This window comes from Mus caroli, chromosome 1, assembly GCF_900094665.2.
Source record: "Mus caroli chromosome 1, CAROLI_EIJ_v1.1, whole genome shotgun sequence".
NCBI lineage: Eukaryota > Metazoa > Chordata > Mammalia > Rodentia > Muridae > Mus > Mus caroli.
In genome coordinates this window covers 121426336-121451229 of record NC_034570.1, presented here as the reverse complement: position 1 = coordinate 121451229, position 24894 = coordinate 121426336, and the positions used below count along the sequence as shown (strand labels likewise).

Below are 24894 nucleotides of genomic sequence, written 5' to 3'. Positions count from 1 at the left end.
TTTTAAGGAATAGTTCTTGTGAGCCTATGCTTCCTTAAGCCTAAACCATGAATCATATCCTCGTGTATAAGGATGACCTGAATTTGAAGCCAGCACTAGGGAAGGGAGGCCAAGGAGTCATCATGGAACCACAAATAGACGTCTTGTCTGAAGCAAAAATACAGACCTTAGAGTTTCCAGTATGTAAGGAATTGGGGCCTCTGTCAGTCATAAGCCTACTGTACAGAAGATAAAAATATTATGTGCTCATATGAGGCAATTTACAGTGTCTAACTGAGAGCTCACCCTGGTCGGTCATGGTTACATAGAAGCCAGCTTCAAAGAGCCTGGATATTGTGCATCCTCAAAATGGTTATATACTCCAAAGATTTGTGATTTTTTTTTCTGGCAACACCTAATGAACAATAGGGTTATTCCAGAGCCCTTATGGGATTTTTGAGTTTTGTTTTGTTTTGTTTTACATTAATGTCAAATTGTCCTCTAATACAGGACCACAGTTACCATATTTCAGAAAGTATCTCCTTGGACTAGGTAACTTGAGGACATATAGTCACAGCATATCCTCATAGAGCTCAAGAGAAATTGCCTCATCAACTACCATGTGGTCACCTAATTGTCATGAAAATATTTTTGTTAGCATATGAATGGATTTGATAGCTCAGATTAGTCTTGGGAAAGTAAAATAGAGAAGATAACTGTAATAGGAATGCACTTATCACAGGCATCAAAATATCTGAGCAATTCCCCACATACATAAAGGAAGAGACAAATGTGTTCTACCAACATCACCTAGGAAAACCCTCCAGATGCACTTAAATCCCGTGCCCTCCTTGGATAAGAATCACATTTATAAATGATTTCAATTCAACCTCTAAATGTTACCCATTTCTCACCATGATTGTCCTTTTATTCTTGGAATACAGGTTATATTAGAACCTACCAAACCAGAGAATTAAGAAGCCATAATTAGGCTTCTATAGAGATATGGATTAGAAATTAATAGCACTGAACACTCTTCCTGAGGGCCCAGATTTAATTCTCAGCACCCAATTAATTGACTGCTCACAGCATGTAACTCCAGTTCTGGGGTATCTGATGCCTTCTTTGATGCCAGACTATTGGCACTACATACATGTGGTACATAGACATACATACTGTCAAACAGCTATACCCATAAAATAAAGTAACTAAAAAAATAGCTACAGTACTAATTATGCCCTAAGGAGTAAGGGGCATTGCCCAGGATTCTTTCTCTCTCCAATAACCTCTCCCAACTCTTTTGCCACCCCGAAACATCATATCATACACTGACCACTGTTTTCCCCAGTAGTAATTTCTCAGCTAAAGAATGAACTTATAGAGATCCTAATATTTTCAATACTCGGGAAAATGGTTTATTAAAAATGACTATGGGGAATAAATACATCAGAGAACTGGCTAGGGTGACTTCATAATGCATTTTATATTTTTTTTCTGGCTAAAATGTCAAATATTGGTTTTGGAATAAAAATGAAGAGTGGGATGTTGTAAAATCAATAATTTAGCTTTCCTTATGGACTTTGGTTTCTTATATCTAATGGCTCACTGAAAATATGAAAATACAGGCTGTGATCAGGTTTTGTTTTGTTATTTTTTTTTTTGAACACATGCAGGGTACTCAAAGATTATAGCCCCTAACAGATCGGTGAAAATTATCATTATAAATGTAGTTCCACTAGATAAATCCTGCTCAAGAAATGTGCTTTACAAAATAAAAAACCATCTGAGATGATACCAAAGAACTGTGTAGTAAACATGATACCAAGATTTAAGAGTTACATTAAAAGTAAATTAAATTAAAATTTCACATATAAAGATACATAATTATACTATGTGTGAGATTATAAAAGATTGTCTCTCTAGATTGTGAGGTGTATTGTCAAATCATTGATTTACAAAAACATGGCTAAATATACTAAGACTTAGCATGATACTTTATATGAATCACATGGCAAAAGTCTTTTAAAGTCATGGAGTAGGAAGCCTCAGCAGTTAAGGGCACTTGCTGCCTTTGCAGAGGACCCATATTCGGTAAACAGTGCCCATAAGAAGTGTTTCCCAACAACTTCTAACCCTAATGCCAGGGGATCTGATGCCATCTTCTGGCCTTTATGGATACTAGGTCATGAGTGTGAGTGTGTATGTGTGTGTGTGTGTGTGTGTGTGTGTGTGTGTGTATGTGTGTGTGTGTGCACATGTAAACATTCAAGACACATAAGATACAAATAAATATATATTTAATAAACTATGGAATGGTGGTAGGGATGACTACTTGGGGGAAACATTATACAGAATCTGTCCTTTTTCAAAGTATATTCACAAGAATAAAGCACTGTTACATATGATCATCGTCTCAAAGGGGATTTGTCTATTACCACATCTAATATGGAAACCACAAGGTAAAAACTGACACATAGCTTTCTGTTATGTATATCAGGTTCTGAATGCTGCCAGTGTTTTACAGGCTTATAATATGCCAGTAAAGCTAGAAGAGAAATAGTAAGCTGGGAACGTATTTGCAAAATAAATAACAAAACTCATAGAAATAGTCTTTATTCCTCTTTTTCTTTTGTTTGGGGGAAGATCACAAGGGGCAGGGGTGGTCCTGGGAGTTCTGGGAAGTGAATGTGATTGGGTTGACTTATGTAAAATTTCCAAATAATTAATAAAATATTATGCTTTTTTTTTAAATCAAATGACATAAATGCAAGACGCCTTGAATGGCAGTTTTAAAAGGAAAATAATTTACTGAAAAATATTCTTGATGAGATTCAAGTCCACACAAGAGTTACCATCAGGCCTTGGGGCTGCTTCCTGTAATCCTGCCTACTAGGAAGGCTGAGGTAGGAAACATCAATTTTCTCTGTTGTCATTCTTCATAGCCACTTGAAGATGAACCTGCAGACACAGAGCTTGCAAGGTAGAGAACGATGACCATGCTTGCATCATTTGCATCTCTGCCTCCCAATATTCTGACTCTCTTTCTTTCTTCCTCTCTCTCTCTCTCTCTCTTTCCTTCTTTCTTATTTTTGTATTTTTTATTAGCTATTCTCATTTACATTTCAAATGCTATCCTCTTTCCTACTTTCCTCTCCAAAAGTCCCCTATACCCTGCTCTCCAACCCACCCATTCCTGCTTCCTGGCCCTGGCATTCCCCTGTACTGGGGCATATGATCTTCACAAGACCAAGGCCTCTCCTCCCATTGATGGCCGACTAGGCCATCCTCTGCTACATATGCAACTAGAGACACAAGCTCTGGGGTGTACTGGTTAGTTCATATTGTTGTTCCTCTTATAGGGTTGTAGACTCCTCTAGCTCCTTGGGTACTTTCTCTAGCTCCTTCATTGGGGGCCCTGTGTTCCATACAATAGATGACTGTGAGTGTCTACTTCTGTATTTGACAGGCACTGGCATAGCCTCACATGAGATAGCTATATCAGGGTCCTGTCAGCACAATCTTGTTGGCATATGCAATAGTGTCTGGTTTTGGTGGTTGTTTATGGGATGGATCCACGGGTGGGGCTGTCTCTGGATGGTTGGGATGGAAGGAAGGACCATCAGACTCCCTTTCAAGAGATAGAAGCACCTTTGAGTGAATCTTGATTGATATCACATAGAGTTCACAGAGAGGGAGACCCCTAGTGGTCTCTCTTGCAAAAGCCAGGTTTTAAGGTAGTTCATTTGTGAGCACATGTTAACCAGGAAGGCTTCTAAGACTTGATCGCTAACATCTGATAGGGTAAGGTCAAGGTGGACAGAAAGTACAGTAGTGGAAAGGAATTTTAAGGTGCTCTTGATTTCAAAAGTGTAAGACAACATTAATCTCTCTGTTGTGTGTGTGTGTGTGTGTGTGTGTGTGTGTGTGTGTGTGTGTGTATGTCTGTGTTTTCTCTTGGTGTAGAAGATTGAACATGGCCTCCTGTCTGGTAGAAAGCAAAAATTCTACCTCTAGATGATATCCACATAAGTATTCCTGTTTTAAAATGGTACCTGCAAACATTCTGTAAATGTGCTTAAGTTTAAAAAGACATAGCTGAAACCCGTATTTATTTACAATCTGGACAAAACAGTTTTCACAGAGAAAATGAGAGACATAAATATATTAGAAAATGTAAAGGCAGAGCAAGCAGGTGTAAAAACATATGTCAGTCTAAGCGTATCACAGCAAAAGGAAAAAATGCAACTCTTTTCTGCTAAGGCTTAAAAGTTCACCCACCTAAGTATCAGACACCATTTAAGAATATTTTATTATGATAATAAACAATATAAATGATATTGAGAATGTCCATGGTGATGATTAATATGTTAAAAATATGCAAAAGAATGGAGAAAAAGGAATGAGGGACAAACATGATTTTTCTAAAAGTGTAGACAGTAAGAGGGGTTATTCTGTTATTCGACAGTTTGTCTTACCTAACCTACTTCCACAGAATTCTCTTTGTTGTCATTTCAAAGAAAAATAACATCAGTGTATAAGGAAAGTATGAGGAGACAATATTCATATAACAGAACAACATCTAAGCGTTAAAGAGTCCTCATCTATATCTTTATTCTATCTGCTAAATTAATGAATATGGAAGGTAACATTTTATAAAAAAAGTATCAAAAGGGATTTATTATGATCAAGTTAAGAATGAATGTGTTTTCATCACAGTGCAGTAGGATTTATGTTGTGATTGTTTTTCAACTCTGTTGCCAATATATATTAGCCTGTTTAGAAAAAGAAAAGTCAGATTAAGTGCAAATCTGAGGTATCTTCTATACACTATGTTATGAAAATACAATTATATTATTGCTACTTAATAAAAAATCTCAATGTTTGTAGTATAATATGTTCCCTCATTCTAACTGTGTGTGTATATGTATGTGTGTGAGTGTATGTGAGTATGTGTGTGTATGTGTGTCTAAGTATGTGTTTGAGTGTATGTATATAGTATATATGTGTATGTATGTATATGTATATGTATGTATATGTATGTTTGTTTATGTATATGTGTGCTTGTGAGTATATATGTATGCATGCATGTATGAGTATATGTGTGTTTGTGCATATGTGTATGAGTACATGTGTGTATATATGTATATGTGTTAGTGCATTTATATGGTATGTGTATATGTATGCATATGTGTATGTATACGTATATGTATGTTTGTGAGTATTTATGTATGCATGCATGTTTGAGTGGTGTATATGTGCATACGTTTGTGTGTATGTGTGTGAGTGAATGTTTGTGTGTGTGTACGTATGTGTATCTATATGAGTATGTGTGTGAATTTTTGTGTATGTATTTGTTGTTTGTGAGTATATATGTATGCATGCATGTTTGAGTGGTGTGTATGTGTGTGAGTATGTGTCTGTGTGATGGCTTGTATATTCTTGGCCCAGGGAATGGCACTACTAGGAGGTGTGGTCCTGTTGGAGTAGGTGTGTCACTGTGAGTGTGGCCTTTAAGAGCCTTGTTCTAGCTGTCTAGAAGTCAGTCTTCCCCAAGTGGCCTTTAGATAAAGATGTAGAACTCTCATCTTCTGTACAATGTCTGCCTGGATGCTACAATGCTCCCACCATAATAATAATGGACTGAACATCTGGATCAATAAGCCAGCTCCAATTAAATGTTGTCCTTAGAAAAGTTGCCTTGATCATGGTATCTGTTCACAGCAGTAAAACCCTAACTAAGATGGTCTGTATATGTGTGTTTGTGAGTATATATGTATGCATGTGTGTGTGTGTGTGCGAGTGTGTGTGTGAATGAATGTGAGTGTATGTAGGTATGTATATATGTGTGAGCATGTGTCTTTGTGTACTTGTAGATTTTTTTTATTCAGAAAGGTTATCTACCATGTCACTTTGAATTCATTCAATAAAGGAAGTTTGGTTGGATTGATGACGAGAATGAGGGACTGCACATTTTTCCTACTTTGTTTTATTTTTAATACTACTAAACTCATTTTGTTCCACACAGAAACTTTTAAGAAATAGAATCCATTTTTTTCATGCCTTTTAGAATACTGGTGCCTCCTATCCAGTACATATTCCTCCCTCATGGATTTATGCCCTTTGGCTATTATTTTCCCAGGGTCAGAAACAAAACATTCCTCTGACAGCACCTTGCTCCTCCTGGTGCCTCAGTTGTCTTTCCTGCAATCAGAGTCTGCCATGATGCCTTTTTTTATATTGTTCCTACTTCTCCCCCAAGGCCCCTGAAGTTGTGTTCCTGTAACTCAATACACATTTTTCTGTTCTTGTCAACATCAATACCAACTATTCAAAATGTCAATGCTGACCAACACTTCACCAGCAATGCTCAGCACAGTTACTATTCTTCTACTTTCCTTGACATGTCTTGGATGCCATGCTACTCTCATGCTACTGATTTTCTACTGAGCCACCGACCACAACTTTGAGTCTATGGGTTCTTTCTAAATTCCCCAATCTCTTAGCTCAAACTTAGCATTGCACCTCCCCCTAGGTAAATGCAACCTTTCTGGCTGGTTCTCATGTTATCTCATACAAAACTTTGGCTGATGTCCCTCTACTCATTCTGGCTAACTGTTCCCTTAACTCCTGCACAAATCTCATCATCCTTACTCTCAAACACATTCAAAATTGACCTATTTCATCCCTCTATTGTTTGGTGTGTGTGTGTGTGTGTGTGTGTGTGTGTGTGTGTGTGATAGCCATCATTCCCTTGGAAGGATTTGGTGACCTAATTGGCCACTTTGCTTGCCCTTCCACTTATAGTCTCTCTTCTGCTCAATGGCCATGTGAAGATAAGCCCATCTGTCTCCTGGGTAAAGTCTGTTGTCAGGGCCCATTGCACTCACAGCAAGCATCTGACATTATCATGGGGCTCTCTACAACTGGCTGCTGCTTCTCCACCTCTCTGGACTCCTATCTCACTGTTGCTCCTGGTGGCATTTCTTGCTCAAGTTTACCATCCTTTGATATTCACTGAATGCTGCAGGCTCTTTCCACTCTGGGAGTTTCTCATCTCCCAGGTATTAGCATCATTCACTCCTTCCTTCCTTCAAGTATCTGCTAAAAGATCCCTTTCTCAGCAAATGTTTCCTGTTAACATAATTAAACTTAACTGTCCTTTTAAGTCCACTACTTCATTTTTTATTCTAGTTTTCTTGAAAGCATTTATCATTATTGACATCAGATACTAGACATTCATTTGTTGGTAAGCTATTTCCTTCCACACCACATTTATTACAGAAGATAAAGTATGTTTACTCTATTTCTATAGTTCTGCATCTAGAACTAACTGGTGCCTATAGTATAGTAGGTCTCATTAAAGATCTTTACAGAGGATGAATAGATCAGTGAAGGTAGATCCACACAAGCCTGGCTGAGAGAGCCAGAAGCAAATACAGAAAGCTGCAGAGGTCAGTGGCAGTTGCCTGCAAGCCAGGGAAGGGAAAGCCAGAGCAGCTGTTCACAGAGTAGATGAGGGCAGCTGGGTTAATGCCCATCATAAACATTAACTGGCCAGCTGTGAGGCAGTGTTCCAGCACACAGTGATTTTTTTTAAAAAAGTCGGGATGAGAGAAGATTCAATGTCACACCATAAATCACATGAGAGGTTACACGTTCCAGCTGTGAAAATATTTCTATCTCTGTACCATGCAGAAGAGAACTCCAGTGAAGAATGCTGGGGCTCCCACAGGCACCCAGTCTTCATGGCCACACTTCCCAGCCCCATTGTTTTCCAGAGTTCAGTGTTTCCTTCACAGAACCCTCATATCTCTCCTTGCTAGTCTGGCTCATGCTCTGTTCTCCTTAGATGCCACATGAGCTCTTTCAACATTCACACACACACACACACACACACACACACACACACACACACTCAGCCCCTTCCCACATCAGGTGCTAACCTACTGATGAGCCCAAGCACATCTGCTTTGTCTCAGCGAGTTCACTGTATCCCTTCCCACTATCCGTTTATTATCTCAGCAATCTTACCCATTCTCTCCGGGAGTCTTAGCAGTCCTCCAGCATCAGAGGCTTTCAGGCAGCATACTGTACATGTGAGGAAATTATCTCCTCTAGTTTACATAGATTTGGTAGTACCTTTTGAAAATGTCATTTTTCCATGTGAAGAGGCCCTAATGCATGATCCCTGCATAGACAATAGACAGTCACAAGCATGCCATTCGACTGTGCAACTTAACTCCTGGGTGAAGCACGTGTGAGATCCAATTATCATTAGAAAGAAGAAGGAGGGAAAGAGGAAGACAGAGAGGGAGGTTGGAATAAAGAAGCAATGAAGGGAAGTAGATAGGACTTTGAGTTTTCACAGCCTTCTACAAATCACAGGAGGACTTTTAGGGTTAAGTTCTTAATTACAGAAAAGAAGATACCACTATAAGAAATATGGATTTTTTTAAAAAATAAATTAACTTTTTCTTTTTATTTTTTGGGTGTTTAGAAACAAGAGCAGGGGCACACAGGAATAAGAAGCAATTTAAAAAGCATTAGGTTTTTAAATGCTAAGTATAATGAAATTCCTGTTTGATTTCCCTTAGTACATGCATTGTAGCAGAACAATCCTATCTGTGAGACAGTCCTGTGAAGCTGTAATCAACCTTTGTCCCCTACTCCTCATTACTCAAAGTAGATGAAATATTGTCATCAGGCATATAACAGTGACACATGGCAATTCTCCTATCTGGAATATTGTTCAATATTTTATTACCCAATTGAAAGAACTATGCAAAAGACTGCCTACAGCATCGTGTTTTATAGTTTAAGGGCAATTTTCGAAAAATACAACAAATCTATATAGAGAGACGGTTTACAGCTCCTATCTATCTATCATTCACTTATGCCAAATCAATTTCCTGTTCAGAATAGAGAGAGGGCGTGATGCGGGAGCAATGTTTCAAACCTAAAACTGTGTATAATATTTAACAGCCAGTTACATCTACAAGCTGAGATATTCTTTAACATGTACAATGAGGTGTCATTCTTCAAAGAAAATTGTCTCCTCAAATCTTTCTATATTTCAATAGAGGTTGGCGGCTGCAGTAAAACATTATTTTCTAACTGCCTCTGAGATTTCTGGCTCTCTAAGAATATGAACACTATAGCATAAAGTACGATCAATAGCTCTTGTAGTTCCTCTTAGATGTACTTGTGTTTAAATAAAGAGCACACCAATTTAGTTTAGTGGAGTTCCAGTATGCTGCCTATGATGGAGAAGATATGCCCTTTGGGTTCAGTCCAGGAGTGTAAGAGGAGCAAAGATGGATAGTACCTATTTTGTAAGAATGCAGTAAGGCACAATGGGTCTTTGCTGCTTTAATTTTAGAAATTGCCATATTTATATAATCCATCTTTGAGAATCGATTTAGTTTAAAAAATTACTTGAGAAATTTTAAACTGAATTTGTTGGCTTTAAAAATGTTACCAAATCTAACCTGAACTCAAAATGTTTACATGCAAAATGATTGGGAGCTTAGAGAGGGCATAGCCAGGCAGGGAGATACCCCATTTGATATAACCTGAGGTCCTCTATAACCTTAACATCTAAAAGTCTTCAGAAATGACCGAGTCTAAATGTTACTATATAAGCCAAGTGTTAACAATAATACAGATAAGGTAGGTATGCTAACTCAATGTTGTAATCCCACCCCTTGTTAAGTCAAATCAGGAGTAGCAGGAGTTTGAAACCAGCTTGGTTAAATATCAAGTTTCAGACCAAGATGGACTACATTGTGCAACTATCTAAAAATATAAAAGTAAAAGTAAAAAACCACCAATAACCAAGAACAAAATAATAAGAAAAGAATAATGAACCACTTTATCGGAAATAAAATAGGACAGACAGGCAACATTACAAATGTGAGTCAAATATTTGACTCTGGACTGCAGACGATAGGAATCTCAGCTTGAAGTTGGCTTTTGCTTGAGGAACTACTGAATATGTTGTGATGGGCAAGCCAAGAAGTAAGGAGTTACAAGATCCAGGAGCCACTGGAATAAGCATCTACCCACAAGATGCAGGGTTTGTTGCTTCCAATGATGAGGAAAAGGGAGCCACAGAGGGATGTTCTGAAGATCTGTAACTTCTGTCTCCTTGTGGGCAGAGGCTTTGTTCTTGGAAACTGCCACCAAATATTCAATTTTCAGCTTAGTGTTAACCAAAAACTAAGTAGCTCAATAGAACTTAAACATCTTCTCTAGAAATTATGAGTCTAAAGTCTCTGGAAACCATGTTGTTCTGGATCCCAGAATCAGGAAAATAGAGGATAGTTTGTGGAATATTTGTGATATGTAGTATAAGTAAGAGTCAATCGCCTTATTATCCCACAAGTTATCCACTCACTCTTGAGACACCCTCACTTCATAGAATGTTCTCCATTAATTTGGGGCATAGAGTGGATAATAATAGTCATAAAGTTAGACTGATGATATTAACTAAAGGAAAGAGTCTTCAAGGGTAATTGAGTAATGAAGAAAACTGATGAAAATAGCTGTTAAACAAGACTAATGACTTACATTTACAGACAACATATACACTGTGAATTCTCTTCATTGTCTAGGAAATTATTGGTCATCAGGAAACACACAGAAGGAAATTCTTGGAGGGGATGAAAAAGAAAACGACATTAAAACGGCAAGTAGACTATTTTCTCACATAGAACTTATTCACTTAGGACAAACAGAATGAAAAAAATTGACTTTTGGCACTCTGGATTATTCTCATGTAAAGTTACTTAAAGATAATCATAATGGATTTTTTCACTACCTAATGATAATATAAAATATGTCCCACAAATAAAAGTTCAGAACTTGTGTCCACAGGGCTAGCATTAGAAAATTAGCAACTTAAAATAAAGACTAATATTAGCAGATAACAGTAACCATGGAGATACAATTATTTTTCTGGTAATATAAAGTAGAAAAACTACTTATTAAATACCAACTGTGCACACTACAAATTGGATTGTTATAATAATACCAATACAAATTAAACTAAGCAGGCCTTAAAATATAAACATGGATTTACTAGCTCTTTCTGTGGAGTGTAATTATACCATTTACGTCAGCCCAAACCCAAACTCCCAGGGTAGTTGCTGATAAGATGGCACATTATTCAACATTTCAGTCTGAGCAAGTATTTCAGAATTTAATTATGAGTTTGAAGTTGTGCAACAGTCAGATTTCCATCCACCATCCAATTGTAAATTCTGAAGTGCCTTAGATCCACATGTTGAAACAAATGATTTAAAAAAAAATGTGTTTAGAACTACTCTAAACAAAAGTGCATTAGTAATTAATTTACAGCTATAAACACAGTTAAGCAATTAGCTTGTTATTAGCCATGAGTGCATGTTATAGGAATATAGGAACAGTTATTTGTATGGGCAGCATTTTAAGTAGTCCTGAAAATGATAGGAGGCTTTCAAAGTAGAAGTGTTTGAGCACAGAGACTGAAGCTGGAGTCCATCTTTAACCATATAGCAGGGAACTTTGTTTATAACCTCACATGGATTATATCATAGCCATAAGAGGGTCACCCCTAAACTCTCTATTAGGTGTAAATATGTATATGTACATGTTCATGTATGGATGTGTGTGTGTGTGAGTGTGTGTGTGTGTGTGTGTGTGTGTAGGCGTCCCTTGGTTTTGCACATTCCAATGTTGTGCACATGTCTCTTGGTCTTGGTGGGGAATTCATGCATGGCTGAATAAAGCCGCTCCAGGGAAACAGAGCAGAGCCTTGATCCTGGAGTGGGACAAAATCACCATCCTCATCCTCATCCAGCAAAAAGTACTTGATAACTGTTTAAGCACTGGACACTCATAGTAATAATTTATCTTCAATTTAATCTTTGTTTTATTTTTGCATAATTTATGAAATACCCATGCTTGGAATGAGCAGATATAGTCTTTGTTCTCTTGGAGATTAGTTTTTCATAAGCACAGTTTATATTTCCACCTGAGATTGAGATATATATTGTTTCTTAATAATTTTAATATGCCATAATTTGATCTTTTTGTAAAATGAAATCATACATATATTGAGAAGGATCATGGGAATACATCCTTCCCTAAGGAGCAGCTAAACATTGTTAATAAGAGTAATTGTTGTTTGATGTTATCATAGTGGAGAATTCTGTGTTGAACTTTCATAAAGTCTTTACTATAGACAACTTTCTGGTATTTTGTGTTCATGGACTTTTTAATGGATCCTTCCTATATTCTTAACCAGATGGCCCTCATGTCCTCCTGACCTCTGTGAGCATGCACTGGATGTCTTGAGAAAGCTGAACTGCAGCTACCACTGATTGATATCAAAGTGGCCAAGTGCCAGGCCAACACCTCTAAAGTGATGAGCTTCAAAGCTAGGAACCTATAGCCATAGTTTCTAGCCTCTAATGTTCAGAGTTACAATAACCTAGTCCATAGTACTTGAGTCTATAAGCCTCAGTACATAAGCCTTTGGCACCCATGGACCCAAGTCTTTCAACCCCAGAAGATCTATTCCTCATCTATGCAGGACTTGTATGTGAACCCAAAGATCTCCAGTAGCTGACTGGCAATAGTATTTCATGTTTTCATTTTCACATTTGCCACCATCGTATACATCTTATATTGGCACACAGATAAACAGAATACTTATCATATAAATTATACATGTAAGGAAGAGACATTGAGTGTGGAAGCACTTGGGATCTCAAGGTGAACAAGGCACATTCCCTACATTTCTAGAGCTGGAAACCCTAACGTGAGTACATCAGAGGGATGATATAATTGTCACACACAAAGGACAAAAAGGTAAGAAGTTCACACTGAGAACCTCAGCTGCATGGGGGACACCAGGCTTGGCTGGAGGAAGGTAATGCCTGGGATGGGGCCAGGAGATAGTGTAGGGGGCTAAGTAGTAATTGAAGGTAAAAGGAAGGCAGTAACAGCCTGTGGTGATAAATGCACTTGACATGTGGGTGGCACCTAGTCACTGGCTCATGCCTAAGTTTCTCCTGAGGTAGAACAGCAGAAGGAGAACTGGCTTAGGAAGATATTTCAGCCTTACAACCACAGAATGAATGTGAACACACAGCCATTGAAAACTTGATGTCTGAAAGTAGAAAATCAACAAATTTTACATATCTGTGTGTTTGTGAATGAGTGATGTTCATATGAAAATTCCAAAGGGGGGAGAGAGAGAGAGGTGGGGAAGAGAGAGAGGTGGGAGACAGAGAGGTGGAAGAGAGCGAGCGAGAGAGAGAGAGAGAGAGAGCTGTTGTTATGTAGAGCTTTGGGATTGTCACTCCAGCTTCAATACTGGGTCAGGGTCATCTGATCAGACATAGAGAGACAAATGGTAGAAGGAGGTCATGAAGATGGCATGCAGGTCCAAGTGGACGAGGAATCAGACTCAGACTGGAGTTTGAGGATTCAAATGAGGACTCCAGGAGAAACATCACAGCAGAGATAAGGAGCCAGAGGAAGGAAGTCCTGTCAGCTAAGGGTATTTATTGCAGGATGTCAGGTGGGAAACTATTAGAGAGGGGTCTATATGGACAGAGACACATTTCCTGAGACACTTCTGTCTTCCTCACTAATCCCTCAGGTCATTCTGTTACCCAATCAGGGAGCAAAGGAGGAAAATGAACTTTCTTCCTTCTAATTCCTGAACTCACCTACTTCTCAGTCACACCCACTTGCCATTTGCAGACACATCTAGACTTTCAGTCAGTTATCTCCTCCCTCCTAACAGCTCCATGTATTTTCCCCACTGGTTGTTTGTGTGTCATCTTGTTTTCATATTCATGCAAGATGGATATCTCTCTTCTTTGGACTTTGAGCTATAGTGTACTTCTTTCTTGGTCTTCTCTGACACATATTTGCTATGTTATCTATTCCTAATCCATGTCCTCCAGACCTTTCCCCAAATCTATGAATGTTTTCAAGCTTCAATTACTCTACTGAGACTAGGCTTGGTGCACTCAGTTATACCTATTCAACTAATAAGCAGAGTACATTTTCTGTCTTTAAACACCTACAAAAATGTGATGATGCCACACAAACTGTTTTTAAATTTTTTTACCTCCATAAATTTTACAAAACTATATCTCTACTTATTAGCCAAATAACTTCTGGTATCTCCTAAAGAAACAAACAAACCCACCCAGGATGTAGACAATTGAGTATGGAAATTTCTGTTGCATAAAAAGCAAAAGCCTCTCTTTCCTCCCTCCCTTTCTCTGTCTCTCTATTTATATCTGTCTCTCACTGTATGTGTGTGTGTGTGTGTGTGTGTGTGTGTGTGTGTATTTCCAGATAGGGTTTCCTTTTGTAGCCCTGGCTGTCTTAAAACTCCCACAGTAAACCAGGCTGGCCTCAAACTCAGCAATACTGCCTCTGGCTCCCTAGGGGTGGGCTTAAAGGTGTGTGCCAACACCTCTGGGCACAATAGCCTTTTCCACTTCATTGGAGCAATCTAAATAATTTTCCCATGCTACCTCTATATCAAGTCTTTCCCAAAGGAAGATGTTTTGGCCCCATAGCTTTCACCATTTCCCACAGACTTAGTTAATCGCTCCTGACCATCAGCAGTTTACTTTTAAGAACCGCATTAGTAATATCCACAGCCCTTCTCTTCAGTGGAGTTATTACTATCTCCCTAGGTTTGCAAGGAAAATGAAAGCAATGCTTCTAGAGAAACAACTTGTAAAAGCATCAACAGGATTGGACTGTTCTGCTTAAGGAAATTTGAGGCTCTGAGAAGACATCTGATATATGTGGACCAACCCCACACAAATACTGAGAGGCAGAACTGGCATTTGAGACATACTACTTTATATTTGAAGAGAAGGATTATTCTTTTGATACCAGACTTGCAATACTTGTTCTCTAAACTTTTTTTTACTTGTACTGTGGAATCACATTATATTATATATTATCTACAACTTTTAAATATAAAGTTTCAAATATATATATATATATATATATATATATATATATATATATATATAGAGAGAGAGAGAGAGAGAGAGAGAGAGAGAGAGAGAGAGAGAGAGAGAGAGAGAGAGAGAGAGAGAGAGAGAGAGAATATGATGGGTAGCTCTTGATATCTGTTAAGTTGGTTTTAATGCTAACTCTGAAGTCACTAAAATAATATTCAAATGCAGGCTCTCTCACAGTGTGTATATGTCATGAGCTCATTTTGTATTAATAATTTATGCCACATTTTATTTTTCTTCTGTATCAGCGAGTCCTCACTGGTCTATACCCAGTGCTCTCAACTTATTGTGATGCATTTTGTGGTATGTAAGATTAGCTACTGGATGGCATTGATTTCTTTTTCCTTAAATGCCTTTCATGTGTGCTCCTTCTAATCCACCCCTGCTATTACTATTCTAGTGTTAGCTTCCAAATTCCTTCTTGGCATAATTTCAAAGGCTCCACGAGCTCCCATCTTTCCTACTTTCAGTTCCAGTTTTCTTTTCTTTTTTTTTTTTTTCATATCCTCCCAGGAAACAGAAGACTTGAAGAGCTCCTTGATTTTAATTGACTGCAGTAGTTTTTACATCACTTCCTACATACCCGGATTAAAACCGAGTTATTTAGTTTTTGTTTTAGTCACATCTTTACAGCCTAGTTGGCCTTAAAAGATACTGTTTTGAGGCCTACTCATCTGCTTGAATTCAGAATTTCAGTAGAACTGAGGTTTGACACACCACCGTGGAATTTACAGACACTGGCACAGGTGTGAGCTTCTTGCTCAGTTGCTTCCACCTGGAATGCGCATTGAGGTTTGATTTTCATTTAGAAATGTACACACAAAAAATGCACAAATCTATCTCCTTCTGCTACAGTCCTGAGAGGGAGCCCTGGATAAACAGAAACAAATGCCTCAACCTTACTTGCACCAGTGCTATCTCCTTCTGCTACAGTCCTGAGAGGGAGCCCTGGATAAACAGAAACAAATGCCTCAACCTTACTTGCACCAGTGCTAAGGGATATCAGGGATGCACTGCTACTTAAAGGGATGGGATTTAACTCTGCACAAAAGACATGTAATCCTATTACATGTACATAGTTTCTTACAGACTTTGAAATGTATATCGGCATTCCTGAAGGGAACATAGTTCTGTAAGAAAATTATATGGCTGGGAGAGAAACTTCTCACTCCGAGTTTTAAAAGCAAATGACTGCATCCAGCAGTTGGAGTTTCTTTTATCCATCTTCAACACCAGCATCCATTTCATTAGTAAAATGTCTTCTGAGGATATGGGTGAAATGAACGTGGGGGAAGAGCTACTCTGTTCTTAGAATCATAGCTTATTATATTAAAAGCAGAAGGGCTAGTGCAAGGAGATATTACTGAAGCAACAGTTAGTTAACACCGTGTAACTAAAGCATTCTGCCTCAGGTTGCCCATCTCCTTTAATATTTATATTAAATTTATCACAAAGTTTTAAAATATGCATATTTTACCTGCAGCCACCACAAAAAGCCACAGAGATAATCCTACCCTGAAACACACAAAGGAAATGAAAAAATGCCTCCAAGAGCCATGACTCACTTCTATTAAAATTCAATCTCTACCATGAAGTGAGCACTCCACTGTCAAAACCAAAGCCTATGGCATTAGCAAGCCCATCCTTCTGTCACGCTCATGGGGTATTTTAATTTTGAGAGTTGTCATACACTGTCAATTTAATTTCTACAGTTTACTCTGGTAACCCTTATTTTCATACTTTCAGCAATTATCTTTAAAAGAGAGATCTTTCTAAAAAATGACTCTTTAGAGCTGGAGAGATGGATCCGTGGTTAAGAGAACTTGCTGCTCTTACAGAGGACCCAGGTTTAGTTCAAAGCATCCACTGGTGGCTTATTATGGTCTGTAACTCCAGTTTCAGGAGATCCAACTACCTCTTCTGGCTTCCCGAGCAACAGGCACAAAGATAGTGCAACTACATACATGCAGGCCAAACACTTGTACAATAAATTATTAAATAAATACATTTTTAAATGGTTTGTATACTCTTATGATACTTCTAATGAATATTTTGGTACCTGGAACTGAGCAATGAATTAAACTGATAAAGAGCATGTGCATTCTAATAGAACATTCTGGCACTGTTTTATTTATGTTAGAGGTGCTTAGTTTTCTTTACATATGTTTTGACCAAACAGGGAAGGCTGATTTTGAACTTGTTCTCCTTTTGCCTCATTCTCCTGTGTTGGAGTTATAGCCATGCACAACTATGTCAGACTTACAAATATTCTTTAATAAGATGTATACTGAAGCCTGACCACTTTTTCCTATATGATTAACAAGGTTATCAAAACAACTTCACCAAAGATATTGACACTAGTATGTCAGATAAGCATTTACTTATTACTTACATACATCAGATACCCTAGTGTATTGAGCTGGTAAGTAGAGTCATGCCCTCCCTTCTGTAAAGAGCATGTGAAGATTTGAGTTAGTGTATAAGGACCAGATTAAGCCCTGATTGAATGTGTTGTGAATGTGAGGATGACCATGCCAAGGCCCACAGTGTCTTAGACACATGAGAATGGCAAAGGTTTCCCCTGGTGTGAATGTTGACACTCCTGAAATTGAAGACTACAGCATCTGCCAGTATGCTAACAGTGTGGAATGCTTTGCTATAAGACCTCCTATCTGGATCAGCTAACCCACAATAAACCAATGTCCTCTATTCAGATGTATAAAACAAATGTGCTGAGTTTCCAGGCTGCTGCTGGTACATCTTCATCAGAGCACCAGGCCCAGCTTTTCTGTATGGCATTTTTGTGTCTGTCCTTTCTTCATTGTCTCATTACCTTAATCAGGTTTCCAGGACCCAAAGCTGTGCAAGGTAGCCACATCCTTCCATAAATGCACAGAAAAACATATAGATTTTTCAACCTCTTACAAATATTATATTGGTTTCCTGGGATGGGTCCCAGTGGCTCCCCCTCCCTGATTTCCAATTCCTACAGCCAAAGATGACAGAGCTTGTTTCAGTCTAAGTCAAGAAATACCCTGAGAAAACCACTCTATATTTCTTCCCAGAAAATACAGTCCTTCCTCCTACAACAACAAACACAAAGCAAATGAAATGACTAAGGCAAAAATGACAGATATCTCTGACTACAGGTCATAATTATTGTAGTCCCCCTCCCCACCCCATCCCCATGTGCCTATTAAAAATATCCTTCTGGTTGTGATCTATATAAGTGAACAGGCAGAACTAACCTTTGTAATAACAGGATACTTCTATTTGGGAAATAAGAATGCAAATGCAAAGATTTATAAATTTGTTCCTTTTCTCCACTTTTGAGGAAATATGTCTACCATGGGAGAGAAAGCATGAGTGGCTGATGGCTGTGCTCTAGATCTTGAGTGTTTCCAAAGGCTCCACTGTAAAGGCTTGACTTCTGGCCTTTGACACTAGGGGGAGGTAGTGTGACCTTTATGTCGAGGTGACCTTTATGAGGAGGGAAGTAGAGAAAGGGGGGCTGATCTCTGAAGTTGCACTCCAGACAAAAAGATGCTAAAATCCCAGTTCTCCCCCTGTGTATCTGTTTTTTGGTTCCCACTGTTGTGGAGCTGAGCAGGCTCCACAACCACATGTGCCTGCTGTGACATGCTACCGCACCACACTTCCAAAAGCAATGGCTCAACTAACTGACCATGAACCCGAGTCCTCAAAAGTCGAGCCAATATACTTTTCTCCCTCCTTTAAGTAGATTTTTCCAAGGCATCCTGCCACGGTGTCAGCAGCTAACACTCAGATCAACAGTTTTGACATGTGATCGACAAGCTAGGCTGTCTGTATAATTTCAGTACTCGTTCAAGTACACAGTCTGTATCTTTCCAGACTGTGTATTTGTGCTGTATTTTTATGTTTTCTAGATCTAGGTGGTTGATAAACTAATGGTGAATAGTGATCTGTATCTCTCCCTTTCTTTCTAAGAAAACAATGTCTCTTAAGACAAAAATGGTTACTCAAAGGAATGAAGTACTCAGACTTACAAGTAGCTTGTTCTGAATCTAGTTTATGTAAATTATTGATTGACCCTGGTGCTTTATGAATGTAGACTTTACAGAATATGATTTGTATAAGCTGAAAATTTACAAATTCAACCACAAGTGAAAGACTCTAGAAAGAAATTTGATTATGAAAAATTATGACATTGAGCATACCTTGCCAAAATAATAGACCTATAGATGTACACATGCAGCATATATATTTCCATCTTTGGAAGCCAATTATTATTACCATAATACAATTACAATTTTACAGCATACTGTTTCTATAACTTTTCCTACATATTCCTTACTGTGCCCTTTCTTTAAAAGTAAAGGTAACACAGATTTTTTTTTCTTATACTGGATTATTTCATGCCTTTTTTTATTGGATATTTTCTTTATTTACATTTCAAATGTTATTCCCTTTCCCAATCTTCCCCTCCTGGAAACCCCCATCCCATCCTTCTTTTCCCTGCTTCTATGAGGGCGTTCCTCCACTCACCACATATTCCCACCTCCCCATCCCCACCTTTTTAAAAGTAGAAAAACACCTTAAGTTTTAGGAGATTCTTTTAAAGGCAAAGCAAACAGATTCCCTTAACCTGTTGTGTGAGAAATCTAAACTAATTAAGAAAGAACAAAAAGATTTGATAATGGTTAGAGACCTGCCTTCTTCATTTCTCATAAACATTATTCAGTGAAAGTAAACTGAAAAAGAGTTCAGGCACTTCAAGACATCAAGAGCATCTTAGACACAAAAAGGTAATCCTCTATCTCCTGTTTCATCTCCATCATAGTGCTACAGTGTTGTCCCTCTGATAAAAGGGAGCACTTGACGTTTGATAAATGAGGTGCAGTCCAAAAGTAAAACATCTGGATTCTTTTAAGCCAGCTTTAAAGGAGTGTGGACAGTAAAATTAAAATTACTCCATAAATAATGTCACACTTCGAGAAATTTCAGGACCCTTTTTTTTCCTTTGTATTACTAAAATGTTTACCTCTTTAAACAGTGATTTAAAATAAAAAAGAAAATGTATAGTTCTTTCTTCTATAGTATCATCTGTCACAATATTGGGATTGTATTCTTTCTTTATTCAAATTAAGCATAATTAACTGGGTAAAAATGTCTGACTCTCTATGAAGCAGAGTGTATCTTATACAATAGAACCAGAATTCTCACTACTCTGGAGAAGGTACTGATATTTTGCTATTGCGGTAATTCTGCCTGCTCTTTTTTTTTTTTTTTTTTTTAATTCTTCCATGATCAGAAGAGAATAACATAAATGAGTTTTAAGTATATACCAATTGAACAAGTTAACAACATAAACACAATAAAATAAAGCAATGGATCTTTATATTTCCAGAACTATAATTATTGGAAATATTGAACATGAAGGACTGAAACATAAATAGTGGTTAAGGTACACATCTAAGTCTATTGCTGAGTTAATCCAAAAAAAGGCCAAAGGGAACTGAAGTCATGGATCTGTCTGGTAGGCAGGGGTTAGAATTCTCTTTCTCCTTTTAGGGTTTCTGTCAAATCTCACAGAAATCCAGGTTTCCTCTTTCAAGACTTCTTAGAAAACAGATATAAATAAACCTAACCTTTGTTCTATAGCAGTTTTTATCAACTTTCTTAATGTTGCAACCCTTTAATACAGTTCCTCATATTATGGTGCCCACAGATTGTGAACGGCTTTTGTAGACAGTCTCAAAAGTTGCACACTAGAAGAAATGACTGCAAAGCTCATTCCAGTGTTTGAGATTGAACTATACAGGAGCAAACCTGCCCAGCATAAGGTCCCAGCAAGGTGAATTGCATTTCTAAAACATCATTGAATGCCAAGAGGGAAGTGTGACCCATGAGAATTTACTGAATGGTCTAAGCTCATACTCCCTTTCAGCTACAGGGGATCCATAGAGAAAAGATGGAAGCTTTCCAAATATAGAGTCTCTATCAAACTGGATGTTACATACACAGACATAACCTTTACAAGGGAGTTCAATGTCACTGAAAACCACAGCGAATCCCCACAGACATGCCTCCTTGCAGGGATAGAACAGGATCATCAGAGTGAAATTAGCACATGTGACAGTAGAAGTAGTAGGTGAGTGTTTCCCTGGATAGCATATTGCTAAACTGTGGGATGCTTTAGTCTTGGACTTGCCCCTCACCCTTTCTCTTTTCCTGGCAAAATGGCCTCCCTTTGGGGGAAGATTCCCAGTTTTCCACTTCACTCATATTATGCCTCTGGAGATGAGATACAGTTAAGTAAACTTTAGGGTATTTTGTTTTCTGCAGATACTTTCATCTTACTGTGATAAATGATGTAGACTAAGCCCCCATTCACCAACCTCTGAAAAATTGGTTTGTTCCCTTTCACTTGTCAAAGCTGATGCTTGATAACCCCTGTATTTGGAGATAGGCTTGCAACTTCCTTTGGAAGACTGGGGACCAGATCATTCTCTCATTTCTCTCAATGATGGGCCTCACATAAGTTCTTTAATCATTTTGACTTTATTCAACCAAGAGATATAGTTGCCCAAAAAGGCATTTTTTCTTGGATTACTCATTTGATAATTTTTCCATATGTTTGTTTTATTTTTCTTGAACTCTAGAAGTTTGGTGTGCAACTTCTTGTATTGTCTTTCTGGTTAATTCCTTCCGATGCCTTTCTTTATTTGTTTTCTCTCATATTCGAGGCCTTTTCAAAAACTCAGTATTTTTCTATTAATTATATAATACTAATTTATACTAATAATACTAATATACTACTACTACTAATATTTAAAGTGTTTTATGGGCATTAAGGGAATGTTGCCTGGTGAACATTCAAGAATATCCAATGTGCAACATCTGACAATATTAATTTCTAAATGTCACTATCTGTAAGTCAGGCAAAGAAACCCAAGCTTTTTCTAGGGATAGTTGTGTAAATGGAGCTAGAAGGGCATTATTACTGCCCACAAAAGCAAGATGAACAGAAGGGACAGTCAATCCATTTTTAGAATAAAGTATTTTCCATCAAGTCCCATGTAGTTTGTCCTTGTATTAGAAATGAAACAAAAAAATGGAACAGACCAAATCACTGGGTGCTCCTCATAGATTTGCTGTCTTTCTTAGAGGTACTTAATAAACCATCCTTTACTTCAGACACAGAAGCCTATCACAATGACATTTAGAAGTTTTAATACTCTTTCTGTGCATATTACACACACAGTAAATATATAGACACACATGCTTAAACCCAGGATCATTAGGATTAGTCAACTCACTCAGTTATGTTTTCATTCATATATTTAATCAGCACATAAACATGCAATGTAAACAAAGTACAATGTGTACTTTCAGATCTAATTTTGGCATCTCCTCAACATCTTGGCTGATATTCAACACACATTCATAATATAGACATTGAGGTCAGTTATAATTGAGATATATTTATTATTATTTATTTTTGCTTTACTACTGAGGTGCAGTGAAAGGTTATGTTTAAATGATGATATTTAGCTAACAACACTTACTAATGCCAAGAGTAAATTTAGTGATAAGAATAAATATAAATAGCTCAATCCAGAAATATTACAACTTTCCCAAATATGAACAACCAAGTACAGAGAAACATCACGTTAAATCACACATGAACCCTGCTTACCTCTTGTCTGCAGCCCCTTCCCACATGCCTCACTGGTGCCTGTTCTCCCCTGCCTGATAGACTCTGGAACCAGGATACAGGAGCTCCATTTCTGCGGCTTCCACCTGAGACCACAAGGAAGAAGAAAACAGTATGTTTAGCACAACACATATGTGGAAGACATACTTGCAACACTTGACACAGAGATGCAGAAATAGAAAAGACAAGAGTTCAATTAACCCAGATTTGAAACAAAGCATGTCTGGTTCTGTAAGCCTTGTCAACTGCCCATGGAGGTGAAGTCATGGATCCCAGAGAAGGATCTACTACTTCTACTTTTCTAGACTGGTATAATTTCTAACAACCTTCTAAAGCCTTATCTTTATACCCATGCATAAATGTATCTCTTACTCTTCAAGAAAGAATTTCTTTCTGTAGCAGATTGGGAATATTAGAGAAATCCACAGTAGCTCAAAATAAAAAGAAAAGCAGACCATAGGGTGTCCAACTTCAACATACATCTACAATGTAACCTCTACACATACAGCTCAACACCATGAAAGAGTAGACAGAGGATTTTAAGAGTTAGAGAAAACCTGAGATTCCACCTCACATCAGTCAGAATGGCTAAGATCAAACACTCAGCTGACAGCAGATGCTGGCGAGGATGTGGAGAAAGAGGAACACTCCTCCATTGCTGGTGGTATTGCAAGCTTGTACAACCACTCTGGAAATCAGATTGGCAGTTCCTCAGAAAATTGGACATAGTACTACCTGAGGGCCCAGCTCTACTACTCCTGGGCATATATATATTCAGAAGATGCTCCAACATAAAACAAAGACACAGGGTTCACTGTGTTCATAGAGGCCATATTTATAATAGCCAGAAGGTGGAAAGAACCCAGATCTCCTTCAACAAGGAAAGGGTATAGAAAATATGGTACATTTACTACTTAGTTATTAAAAACAATGAATTGATGAAATTCTTATGCAATTGGATGGAACTAGAAAATATCATCCTGAGTAAGGTAACCCAATCACAAAAGAACACACATAGTATGTACTCACTGATAATTGGATATTAGACAAGAAGCTCAGAATATCCAAGATGCAATTTACAGGACACATGAAGCTCAAGAAGAAGGAAAACCAAAGTGTGGATACTTTGTTCCTTCCTTGAATGGGGAACAAAATACCCATGGAAGGAGTTACAGAGACAAAGTGTGGAGCAGAGACGAAAGGAAAGGTCATCCAGAGATTGCCCTACCTGGGGATCCATCCCACAAAAAACCACCAAGCCCAGGCAACAAGTGGTTGCTGATGGATGCCTGATATAACTATCTCCTAAGAAGCACTACCAGTGCCTGAAAAATACAGAGGGGATGCTCTCAACCAACCATTGGACTGAACACAGGGTCCCCAATGAAGGAGTTAGAGAAAGGACCAAAGGAGTTTAAGGGGTTTATGGCCCCATAGGAGAAACAACAATATTAACCAACCAGTACACATAGAGGGCTTGTTCTCCAGCTGAGTATGTAGCAGAGGATGGACTTGTTGATCATTAATGAGAGCAGATGCCCTTGGTCCTGTGAAGGCTCTATGCACCTGTGTAGGGGAATGCCAGGGCCAGGAAGCAGGAGTGGGTGGGTTGGTGAGCAGGGAAAGAGGGGAGGGGATTAGGGGGTTTTGGGAGGGGAAACTAGGAAAGGGGATACCATTTGAAATGTAAATAAAGAAAATAGCTAATAAAAATATCTTTTAAAAAAGAGAAAGAAACACAGTGGACAAAGTTAGAAGGCAGTGAATTATTGTAAAGGCAAGAATAAAATCTAAAACTACACATACTAAAAGAAAAGAGAGAGAGAATCATGACAACTGCATTGCAAAAATAACTTTTATATATGACAGGGAAGCTGCACTTAAGAAATTTCATAAAATGTGACAGCCTCAAGAAGACTTGCATAATGACAACATCAGTTGGCATGATAATACAAATCTAAGACATCTCAAAGTCGTAATCCTATATGAAGAACTCAAGGCAATTAATGGCTGTTGAAAGAGAGAGAATAATTCTTCTACAGATATAAATATCATGACAGTTTGTCAAAAACCAAATAATCAGCCTTGGGCTGGTGAGATGGCTCAGTGGGTAAGAGCACCCGACTGCTCTTCCGAAGGTCCAGAGTTCAAATCCCAGCAACCACATGGTGGCTC

General features: G+C 38.1%; 1 protein-coding gene across 1 annotated transcript in view; it reads right to left on the bottom strand.

Annotated features, from left to right (window-relative positions):
* The window catches only part of Thsd7b (thrombospondin type 1 domain containing 7B), an 879842-nt gene that overhangs the window by 344226 nt on the left and 510722 nt on the right, over positions 1-24894 (bottom strand). The window contains exon 12 of the mRNA XM_021164520.2: positions 22702-22805. Coding sequence (XP_021020179.1) covers positions 22702-22805 — 104 coding nt within the window. The remainder of the gene's footprint in view (positions 1-22701; positions 22806-24894) is intronic.